Source organism: Athene noctua, chromosome 1 (assembly GCF_965140245.1).
Source record: "Athene noctua chromosome 1, bAthNoc1.hap1.1, whole genome shotgun sequence".
NCBI lineage: Eukaryota > Metazoa > Chordata > Aves > Strigiformes > Strigidae > Athene > Athene noctua.
In genome coordinates, this window is record NC_134037.1 from 206,657,301 (window position 1) to 206,669,460 (window position 12,160).

The 12,160-nt window shown below is 40.4% G+C and overlaps 1 protein-coding gene across 9 annotated transcripts in view; it reads right to left on the reverse strand.

Annotated features, from left to right (window-relative positions):
* The window catches only part of FARP1 (FERM, ARH/RhoGEF and pleckstrin domain protein 1), a 217,218-nt gene that overhangs the window by 36,560 nt on the left and 168,498 nt on the right, over positions 1 to 12,160 (reverse strand). For 7 of the 9 annotated variants that reach the window (XM_074911279.1, XM_074911232.1, XM_074911269.1 and 4 more), the window contains 2 exons: positions 11,564 to 11,639; positions 9,155 to 9,395 (listed from right to left, as the gene is read on the reverse strand). In XM_074911279.1, coding sequence (XP_074767380.1) covers positions 9,155 to 9,395; positions 11,564 to 11,639 — 317 coding nt within the window. The remainder of the gene's footprint in view (positions 1 to 9,154; positions 9,396 to 11,563; positions 11,640 to 12,160) is intronic. The other 2 variants (XM_074911249.1, XM_074911241.1) reach the window with 1 other exon arrangement.

Below are 12,160 nucleotides of genomic sequence, written 5' to 3' on the forward strand. Positions count from 1 at the left end.
ATCAAGCTGCACTTCTCTTCCCCATTAAACAAAACAAGCTGGAGTGCTGGATTCAGCTAGTTAGAATTGAAGATCTTGAAAAGTCGTTATACATCAGCCATAAACATCCCTAAACACAGTACCAAAGAATCTGAGGAGGAACAGGAAGAAGAAACAACTCAGGAAGAGATCCCATGTCACACAGAAGGAGTGGCAGTGAGTGGCAGGGATTTGGGAGAATGGTGCACCTCCTCAGTGAACCAATTTCCTCACATTTAGGACAAAGCATCAGCCAGCAAATGGACAGAACAATTAAACCAGTGACAGTTTTACAGCAAAATACCAGTTAGAATGAGTAAAAGCCTTCAGTACAGGTAAAACTAAAAATAATAGAAAAAAAATTAATTCCATGCATACACAGTTAAATGGCTTGACATGCTTATAGTCTCATCAAGCTTGGTGTTGGTTTAGTAGCCAGCAACCTCTCCAGGTGGTAAAGGTCCATGCTTTATTGGTATACTGCAGTATTAGACAGCAGTGAATGTGAAATCAGACAGTAACTGCTGTTGGCCTACATTAGGGCATACTCACATCTGAACAAAGAGCAAACATTACAGCCTGGGAAGAATACAAGGTCACTGGGCATCAGTCCTCTGTCTAGCCTTGATCTTTCCAGACAGGAATAGAGCAACCTACAGGGGGATTCCCAGCTGTACTCAGCGTTAGGGTTGGTTTGCTTTTATTTGTTTGTCTTTAAATCAGCAAGACACAGTGCTACAACAGAATTGAAAATGTTCAGCCCCCATGTAGGCTTATACCGCAGATACTGTCCATTTCAACATGACATCTCCCCAAGACTGCAGTGATCCTGCTTACGAGCTATGGCAGACGGGCTTGATCGTCGTTGGGTGCAGCCTTCATTAGGAAATGAAGGGCAATACGATCGTGCTCAATGGAGCCCAAATGCCCTGGAAAACAGACCTTCTTTCCCCCTCCCTCCATTCTTCTGCTCCTCAACATAGTATGGTTTCTCAACTTGAGATTCACAACCTGGATGGGTTTTCTCCAATTATGAGGAGTGCTCTACGGACAGGATCACTGTAATAAGAGGAATTAGGTACTCCCAATACAAATAGGTATTTCTGCAATAAAAGGACATTGAGACAGTGCTCCAAACAATGCAAGGAACAGAAGATACACCATGCTTTGAGAATAGACAGAACATTGAAAAGGCTTTTTCTCCGAGAGAGGTACATGCTGACAAAACAGTGCATACAATGAAACAAAAAAATGTTTCTCTTTAAACGGTATTAAACAAATGACAAAAATGAGAATGAAGTCCCCAGTATTTTCAATTTAAAAAAATAATTTTGACTATTCAGATTTATTAAAAAAATCTATGCATGTGCACACACAATCAGGAAAGGGCTGGATAAGTGAAACACTGCCAGGCTCATGAACTTTTGTTAGTGGGTCCAGGTGAGTTTTTTAGCAGGAAAGGGAGAAAATACGGATTCAGCTAATCAAAGACTTCTAAGTGCCTCATGTAAAAGTAACAGGCATGAGCTCTAACATTCACTGAACTAAACAGAGAGACCTACCTCTGATTTTGCTGTAAACCATCAAAGGCAAAAACCTGTTTTCTTCTCAAAACAGGATTTGCAGCATTTTAAAGCAAGCATCTAATCTAATTTTAACAAGCTTGGAAGCTCTTGAATCAGAAAGCATTCATTTTCCTTCAACCTTCCATGTTCATTCAGTGACAGCTGTGTCATTACTGGCTTTCGAGATAATTTTTATCAGTAGAAACTGTGAAATTTATGGTTCTCAGTGGCCAAAATTTCACCAAAAAAAAAAAAATCAGTAAAAATTATACCTTAAAACTCTAATCATTCTAGAGTAAACTAAGTATCATCATTACAAATTTATGCTCCTAAGGTCTTTACCCCCTTTACTGTAATAACACCACCATTACTTACACTCATACTTGTGAAAAACGTGCCTGTGAATATGCAGCTCAGCCAGACACACAGGATTTCCAGATCTCATAACATTTCAAAGAAAGTGCTCACTGCTTTTAATAACAAACATGAACCAAGCTTATTCTACATGCTCTTTATAGACCACAGAATTAGAACAGAAGACAAAATACTCTAAGAACTGCTACATGTCACCCAAACTAGGCTTTTTATTCATTTGATGCCTTTGATTTTTCAGTAGAAGTTCTGTATTTTAAAATATCAATGGCACCACGCAGCCTAACCATAGGGAGGAATGTAGAAGATGTCTTTGCTCATGGTCCACCTGTTACACAAGAATTATTTCCCTTATAAATAAGTAAATAAGATATGTGCCCTTGTCTAGGCATATTTCAGCAACTATAGAAATTACTGAAACAGAAGAGGAAAGATTTTATTGAATTTCCTTCCTTTCTAGCATGGGGAAAAATTTCTCCTAATGTAGCTTGACCGAAACCAGTCTGCTGCTACCCACATTTGAGAAAAGTTGCACATCAGTCTAATTTTTGGGACCTCCTGATGTTAACACTGTGCATCAGCCACAATCAGAAACCCCCAAACTATCATCATCAAGCAGGAGACACCAACAAGCAAGTGGGTTTCTGACAAAAGCACTGTTCTCCTACCACTTGTGTCTGACAGCAGCTAACAAAAGAAAGGCATATGTATTAAAATTGTTCCAGAAGATTCAAATTCCCTCATATATTTAGGGTCTTTCTTACTTGGTATGGAGGAGAGGATTGATCCCCTAAATGAAGAGGAAAGAGATGTGCTAAAATCTACAGAAAGCTGCCTTAAGAAACTATACCATTCAGAGAGAGAAGCGTTACTGGAAGACTGAAAGGGACTTCGGCTTCCTTCACTTTATACGTGCCTGAGCAGAGAACCTCTTTCCTTCACACTCACTGCCCTTTCCAGCCAGTAACAACCATGATGCTGAATGAGGTGGTTCTCCAGTGGTCCACATCCATGTGCACAAAGGTAAGTGACACCCAACTCCTTCACACATGTGTGGAAGTCAGGAAAAACTTGGACTGTTAATTTGTTTTTCATCATTAGAAGTTAAATTGCAGCAATTAAAATTTCATTCTAAAGTCACCTCTGACAGCAGCCTAATTCTTCGTTATAACAAACGACACTAGTTAAACAGACATGGTATTTGACAGAATTTATAGGTCAGACATCCTGTCTTCTGTTGAAGAACTGTGCCAGAAATAGCCACAATTCATGGTAATTGCATATAAATTATACTGATGAGATCTCAATCAATTTTTCAATATTCAAAACCAGATCTGCTTCATCAGTTCAACTGATCATCACAATTCTTGCTGTCTAAATACCCTAAGAAAATACTGGGGCTTTAAACTCTCAGGAAAAAGGGTGGAAAGCATGCTATGCCAAAGGAAACTGCAAATAAATAAGGCTAGACATTTTTAGTGTGCTTAAGATATTTCCTATTCTTCTCTTTTTTCTTGTCTTCCCAACCCTGGAGCCCCCCAGAAGAAAATTCTAGTTCATTACGGAGACTCTGCATGTGCGTGTGCTTATCATGGGACAGAAGACAACAGAATTTGAAACATCTCTGCTTCTTAGTGAAGAAAAGGAGGAGCTATAAACAGGTTTTAGATCTGTCTAACCCATTTTCCATTTGACTTTCTCTGGCCGCTACCAAGTAATTACATGTACAGATAGAGAGGCCAGACAGGAACTTTTGGCATGAATACTACTGCTTCAGAATGAATACAGCTGCTTCAACTAATAACAGCTGCTTCACAAACATCTGTGCAAACAGAAACCAGCCCTACAAATAATCAAGGGGTAAAATACAGGTCCTGAAGCACTCTAATAATACTGGCCTTATTTAGTGAACTAATTCACAAACCATTGTTTTTTCACCCTTTGCTCGGTTCTAATTATTATGCTTGTCATTGCCAATGCCACTCTGTCAAGAAAATTCTGAATAATTTTGGATGCCCTTTAACCTTGAAGCAAACTGGTAGATAGATCTAATTTTTCAAATTAACATGCAACTCTCATTATGCTCATCTGTCTACTTTATAACTGATCTCAGCTCCATATAGCTCACATAATATACATGCAAATACAGCAGAACTTTCAGCCACACATTGACATTTTTCAGCTACAGAAATTTCTCTTCCAGTTTTTCTTAGATATAATTTGTATATAGCATGCACTACAATGGTTAATGCGATGGTACCTTTCAGGCAGGCCTATGAGCTATGGATGACTTCAGACAATGGCAGCACTAGATGCAAATCATCTTCAGACAACACCCGTCTCTGTCATGCACAAAGAGTATGTTTGATAGGGGATATGGTCTTAAACTGAAAATAGTGCAGTCTAGGCTATTCAGATATCAATTATTCAAAACTCTATACCTGCAATATCCTACACAGGTCCTGGCTGCTACATCAACTTGCCACTATCTACTCTTCTTCCTTCATCTAGCCAAATTTATTCTCAAATTTTATATCCCAGGTCACTGAGGAAAACTAAATTACAGGAAAGACTTGATATGAAAAAAACCTCCAGAAGATCCCAGCAGGACATCACAAGTTTGAGCTGCTGCTGAGCTGGAGAAAACATAAACTTGTCTGATGTGACTTTTCTGCTGTCATTGTAGCAGATGACGGAATGTGGTCAAGTAGTTGGAATAGCAAAGAAAGAATCAGAGTGCCTTTTATCCATAGACTAACTACATCTGCACATATTTTGGGACAAATGCCTAAATTGCTTTTGCCACTAGTCTCCACATTCATCCAAATATGTGGACAGAGTTGGTTCAGCACAGTGAGAAGCTGTCTGGACAGCCCAACTAGAGGCTTCCTCCACATCCTCTGGGAAGAGAGGAGATGGGTGGCTCAGAACTACTCATTCAGAGTAGACGTAGCTGCTCCATCTTGCTGGGATTAGGCTCCATCGTTTGTAGCAACTGCCTAAGGATATCTGGGCATTTACTGAGTATGGGATTTAAAATCTAACTATTGAGAATAAAAATTTAGAATGGTGAATCAAAAGTACCATCATCCACACTCCAAAATCTACTGGAATTGGTGGGAGAATCAAATCTTTTACTTAGTCTATAACTACCTCTGTTAAGACTTGACAGGTATGCTTAGATCACTGCTGTTGACCAGTGTATGCAGATTAATCAACAATTGCAATGACTAACTTGAACTGACAGGCTCTTCTTCCCATGTGTGCTTTGTGAACCAGAATAAGAATTCCCCCATCTCATCTCATCTGCAGTCTTGCCCCAAAGGTTTCTGTTCCTTCTTGTAAGGCCTTTCTGTATTTATCCCACAGAAACAAACTCCCAGATGAATTCTAAGGGACCTGTTCCTATGTGAAAACATCAGGTTTTTCTCACTTATCATTCTTGGCAAACACTCATATGAACCACATGTCTGGTGAAGGAATTTGGCCCACAGACTGTTTTCAATTAAATGCTTGTCTACCGATATTAAACGGAACTTCAGTGGCATAAGAATGTTGCAAAAATGATTCATCCTAAATGAAATTATTTCCTATGTACTTTACAATCTTTATTTCTTCAAACTGGAAGAATTCCACATGTGTTAAAATGGCAACCACTTAAACATTTAAAATTGAAAAAATGCCAGATGACACAATAGTTGGAGAAAAATCCTCATATTTCATTTTTGAGGATAATAGTCAAAAGAGAAAGAAAAGATGTTGAGATACATTATTAGCAACCAGGCTAAGTCCAGCTACCAGCACATCAGTTTTCATAAAATTATAAATCCATTATCTTTGTAGGCATATGAGAGAAGAAATCAGGCCTGAAAACATTATCTGAAAGAATGCAAAACAGTAAACACCACTTATAAAATCCAAACAATAGGAAATCTATTCACTTAAGTAGCAGAAACAACTGCAAATGCTTTTGCTGAAAATCCATTACTTGAACTCTAATTTTACTGGCTAACAAAGCAATTAATTATTCTGTCCAGATTGCTATTACTTTACTGTATAATATAACTACCGGTACTTTTGCTGCACACGCAGCAAAAAAATGAATAGAACACTCATGCACCCACTCCCCATGCTCACGCTATCTGCTAACGTGGGCTTCAGCTACTTATATTTCACCTTAAATATTGAGAAGTTCAAGGCAATTATTTTACAGCTATTCTAAATCCAAAACACAAACCACCTTCTTTTAGAATAATATACAAGCAAGCTTTCCCCTAATTATCTATCTTGCTTTCTAGATTCATGCTTAAACTACAGGAACAAACAAGAGCATTCCCTGTCTCCAAATGCCACTGTCTAAAGAGATGCTTTAAATCATTCCTGTTCAGAAATGAGGTATCTAATCTTTAAGAAAACCAACACACTAAAGGAGATGAGAGTTAAACCTTATATTTACACAAAGATATATTTTACTGCAAAAAAGTAAAGTATATAACAAGACGTGCCTAACTACTGTATCTTTTTAAATATCCTTCACTCAGATTAAACTCTGTTAAAGTGTGCATAGACCAAGGCATTAGAAAAATTAAAAAGACTTCTTATTATTTTTGTAAAAACAATTTTGAAAATTTTATATTGTCTAGATTTACAAAGTCCTGTAACTTGTTCATCGGTACTTATGTGGGTAGATTAATCATTGCTGCATGCATATACTTCGTGATACAGATCACTGCAGGTGATCGGCAGTCCAGTCAGTGCTGTTGTTCATCACTTAAAATTCTCAGATTTAGTTCCCTTCCCCCACAATAAAAATATATAAGAGTTAAAATTAAGGCCCGTGTTAAAGACCACGTCTTGTTTCCCACTCTAATAACTGCAGGAGACTTTTCATCTGGATTTTCTTAATTAACTCAAGAGAAACTAGAATCAGATTTTATTAGGATACAGCCTTAATTCTCAATACTTTTAGCCTGTGAAAAGGAAGTTTACAAAGAATTAGTCTCTTTGTCCTTCTGCACATGTGCCAAAATCTCACTATTCTATGTACAGATAGAAGACAATCAGCCTGGACCACAGCTAGTCCCATCACTCACTTTGTCAGGGGATGAAAAATTTATGAGGTGGCACTACTGAAAAAATAGTCTATGACAGACTAATTGGATCCTGTACAGATAAAGACTTTTTATGATCAAAGCAAAAAATAAAATTAAACAGCCACCACCTCCAAACCCCCCACCAAAAATCACCCACAACAGAACTTCGATGTCTCCATAGTAATTCCACTGAAAGAATAAGGGGAGAAAATCTCTTGCAATTAATCTTTATACCACACTGATAAAGGATAGAAAGAATTGCCTTGAAAGTCAAATTCATACCACTCTTCACTAGAGCTGTTTCAATCTAAGTTTTTTTTCCACTTGAATTATATCTTTCATCTGGTTCTCTCTCTTGCCCAAGGAAGAGTTTGGATTTTCAAAATCTCCATCCCCAAATCAGCCTGTTGAACCCACTGAAGAAAAAGCCAATACTGTCATTGTTCCTGTACACATGCCTAATTTCTATCCTCAGTTCATCAGTTAAGATTATAAAATGGGTTATGAAGATGAGTAGACCAAACACATTCTTGCTATGAAATGATTTTCCAGCATATTTCAAGATTTCAGCAAGTCTTGGTCTTGAATATCAAGCTGCCTGCATTTGGCCGTAAGTTTAAATTTTTTTCCCCTAACCCTGTTGAGGCACTCATAAGTTGCTCTCCTTATATGGGAGAGAAAAAAAATTGCAATAGACATACAAAAGAGCACAACATACCTACTTAATTTCATTTTTGTTTGTTTTGTCAAAATAACTAGTCAAGTGTCAAAGAAGCTACAATATATACCTAAAATATGACTTCATACAAAGAATAAGTGAGTGTATAAAGTCTTACAAAGGTATCTAATTCAATAATAATTTTCCTCTCCTCCTGCCTTTCAGAGGAGATGCATTACTGTTAAGCTTCACTGAGACTTACTATTGTATTTCTAGCATCCTTTCCCTCTGGCTGGTCAGTGCAATGATAGCATTTGAAACAGCCCATGCGCTGAAATGATTACCAGCCACTCTTCATGAGCCCCAGAAGACACAACCACTCTAATGAGCAATCACAGTATCCACTGGTCTCATACGTCCCAGTCCCTAGCAGCTGAAAACCTGCACACCATCTTCATCACTGAGGCCAACAGACACATCCTCCTCTACCTCCTCCTCAAGCTGAAGGCTTCCAAAGGAGTACTTATTTCTAGGCATGGGAGAGGAACTCAGCACAATGGGATTTCCAAACACCAAGGGGTGAGTGAAGGGGTTAATGATTTCCGAGTCAGAATCGCTAGATTCTGTCCCACTGCTGGTGGAGCCCTCCATCATCTGAATTGCAGCCATGTGATCCATCACGCCTCCAGCATGCAGTGACTGTATGACTGGACTCTGCTTTGGCTGTGCCCCAGCTGGCATACCATTGGCCATCATTTTGCCTTCTGGAGAAGACATCTTAGCCACTTTGCCTCCTTTACAATATCTCTCTGATCTATACTCCTGCCCAGGCGTTGAGGATATCTGGCTTAGGATAAATGGATCTGTAACTGATTTATTGCAAAGATTTGGGATTTTCTGTGCACGAGGCCGCTGAGAACCTGGAGAGTATCTGCAATACCCATGACAGCTACTGGCATGGCTGTCTTCCTCCCCAGTCCTCGCCCTGCAGTCATGCCCATTTTCTGAGACATAACCCTGAGAGCCAGTTCTACTCAGGCTCCTGTTAGGACTTGACCCTTTGCTACTGGGAGGCAATGGAGTGGCCAGTGGACTACGGCTCCCTGGCCCTCTAAACATTTCATCAACCAGTGAGCTGTGCCTTGGCATCCTGGGGCTTCCCCCAGTGTAGAAGGAGAGATCACCTGGGTCATCATCAAGGTACTCTTCAGAGAGATATTGGGAAGACTTTAGAGAGGCTGAGGAATCCCTATATCTAGTTCTATTGCGATTTTCATCTCTGTAGTGAATACAGGCACCACTGGTCAAATCACCCTCATAATTGTCATTTGTTTGGGAATATGACCGGGTTATTTGTCCTCTGAGGAGATCATACTCGCTATCTACATCACTGCAGTCAATGAAAGGAATGGAGGTGCTGCTGCCATGAGCAGCCCTGGAAGCTGGACCTGTGCTTGGTTGCTGTGATTGAGGTCTGTTCTGCTGCATCCTGTCCTTAGCAGCCTCCTCTTCTTCCTCCACTGTTGATACCACTGCTCCATCCACCTTTCTGCCTTCCTTTGGGCTTTTCTTCAAGGAAGGGCTCTTGTGCTGTCCAGTGTCTTCTGTTGAAGCTTTCAGTTCCTTTCCTTGCCGGGAGCTCTGCACTGCTGCAGCATCACTGTCGTCTCCGCAGGCAAAGCTAGAGCTCTGGAAAGATAAAAGAGGGAAGGCAAGGGGGAGACAAAGGGGGAGGGAGGGGTGGGAGGGGAGAGGTTTGGGAGGGAAGGGAGCCAGAGGGGAAAGGCTACGTGTAATTATGCACCAGAACTTTGCACTGCATCTGCAGCAATGTAAGAGTCTCTTGAAAGTAGAAGAGGTAACCTCAGCTTCAAAATGAATTAGAATTAAAAAAGAGGTCTCTGATCTTGAAGAACAGAAAAGTACATAAGCTAAGCAAGGGAAGAGAAGGCATACAGAATGTGCTGATATGTGAAAAGGGGTATTTGAGGTGTTTCCATGCCCTAAAGCAGCCATCAACTCTCTGAGAACATCAACCTGTTCACACTACTCTGAGAAACTGGAGGAAAAGATAAACACGTAAGACAAATTCTACACAGCCTACTTATAGACATAAAAAAGCCATGTGTGGGCTTTTAAGCACCCCACATTTAAACCCTGGAGCATACCTGCCATGGGTTGGCTTTTCTGTACACATAAATATGTTGAATCTGCCCAGCAGCCATGCTCCATCTACCTGAGCTTGTCTTAGCAATATTAAAATGCTAAAAGATATTTGAAATGTCCTGCATTTATAACAGAATTCTCCAAAGTTCTTAGATTTTCAGAAATGAGAGAGCTTGTGAATATCAAAAGGAAGCAATGCAAGGAAGGTGAAGGTTTACATTAACCTAGTAGCTTGCTCCTGCCATCTAAGCTTCACCTAATATAAGGTTATGGGATTAAAGATTCACTTCCACAAATACAGATGAGCACAGAGAAACGCTGACAGGTGGAGGAACCCCAATAACTTAGTCAGGAAAATGGAGCTCCCCGGCCTGGCTCCTCTGGGGCCTGTCCCAGGAGAGGCACCAGGCCCTCGTCTGGGTGTTTCCAGGATGCCAGCAACAGGGGAGACCAGAACATGTGCATATTGGTTGGGTGGGTAGGTCAGTGTGTAATTGTCTGCAAACAGACAATTAAACTGGACTAGGTGATGAGTGGGATAAGAGAGCTGGGAGCCAAGTTCTGCAGCAGCCATAAGTCAGGCCAGACACCGAAAAGGCCATGGGGCCTGGGGTCAATTACTGGCAATAGTCCTAAGTCTGTACCAGCTATTGGAGAGACACTTTTGCATGTGTATGAGGTAACTGGAAATCAGAGGATTCAAGTGTCCATTATCGGATAGCCTGAGTGTCTAAGATAAATTACTGGAAGAAGTGTGTGTGTGTGTCTGTGTCTGTGTGTGTGTCTGTGTGTGTGTACCCGAGCACGTGTCTCTGTAGAGCTGAGTACCAGCAATTGGAGTGGGGTTGTGAGCTCTGGGGGCTTGCACATCCACGTTCCAGCCACTGGGAGACCTGGGGATCCAGGTGCCTGCTACTGGAGTGTCTAATACCAGTTGCCTGACTGTCTAATACTAGTTGCAGGAGAGATCCACATCGTATATATGTATACGTATTTTCCATGAATGAACTTTCATCCTGATCAGCCAGAGTGGAACAGGGTGAGGCCATTAGCACTGTTTGTGCTTGTTGGAGTGCTGTTTTCTGTTTGTGCTTACCTGTGTGGCTGGCTATATGTATATGTGTATATATATTGTATATATGCATTTTTGCAGGGCCTATAGTGAATACATGCTCAGCCTTACTACTAGCTGGACCTGTGAACATGCAACTGCTGCAACCTTGCCACTACTGGGTTACTGATTTGCAAACTCCTAATGCATAACAGCAACATAAAAAAACCACCATTAGGTATCTACCAGAGACAATGGCTTAAAGTCGAGAGCTATAATTTTTCTGAGGAAATAATTCTTCTCCTCCCTGTTTAATACAACACAATGTCATGGACAACCAAGACTCCCTAGTAAAAGAAAAGAATGCAATAACCAACTACAACCTAGGACCCCAGCAGTAACACTATGGACTGCAATTTTTCAGATGGTCATTAGTACAGCTCAGACAGCTCACTATTTATATTTGTCTGGCTGTCTGGAAGCAATGCTGTTCCACAGCAGAAATGACTCTGTTCCACTTGCAGAACCTAAAACTTATGACACCCATGGCTCCTAGAGTTTCAAAACAGCAAGCAGTGCAGGGTAATCTAACAAGAAATGTTTAAAAGGCATGATCCAGGGTTTCAACAACATCACTGACTTGTTTTGGCACCTCTGTATGCTGTTCTGAAGGCTGTGCAGTCAGACTCCTGATGGAATGAATCTTGCTGTGTTTCCTGGAGATAAAAGGAAAAAAACAGTAAGAAGCCATTTTGGTTTTTTCTACAAACATGAATCCAGAGACATGCCTCCTTTAAAATCAAACCTTTGAATAGAAGCTTTTATAAAAGTTTGCTCCAAAGCAGATTAACATTCCTCCTTTCTGTAAAATTTAAACACTCTATGTGTTGCAAACATACCTTTGTAAGAAAAGGGAGAGGGACTGAAGCAAAAATGGTCTATCACCAGAACAGGAGTCATAAGCAATGAATGTCACGGTCTTTGTAGCATTTTGGCCACTACTTTCAGCTCACCATGAGCAAGATGAGTTCAGACAGAACTGGCTCTAGCAAGTTGGAAGCTTTCCCTGGAGACCTATACCTATTCCTGTTACTTTCAGCTTTAATCTGTGGTGAACATCACTGTCCACATACATAAACACATCCCACCAAAGAGGGTGCAAATCAATACGGGAGGAAGTTACCTGTGATGGTAGGACATTCATTGCTGAAAAACAGATTGAACACTATTGATTTTA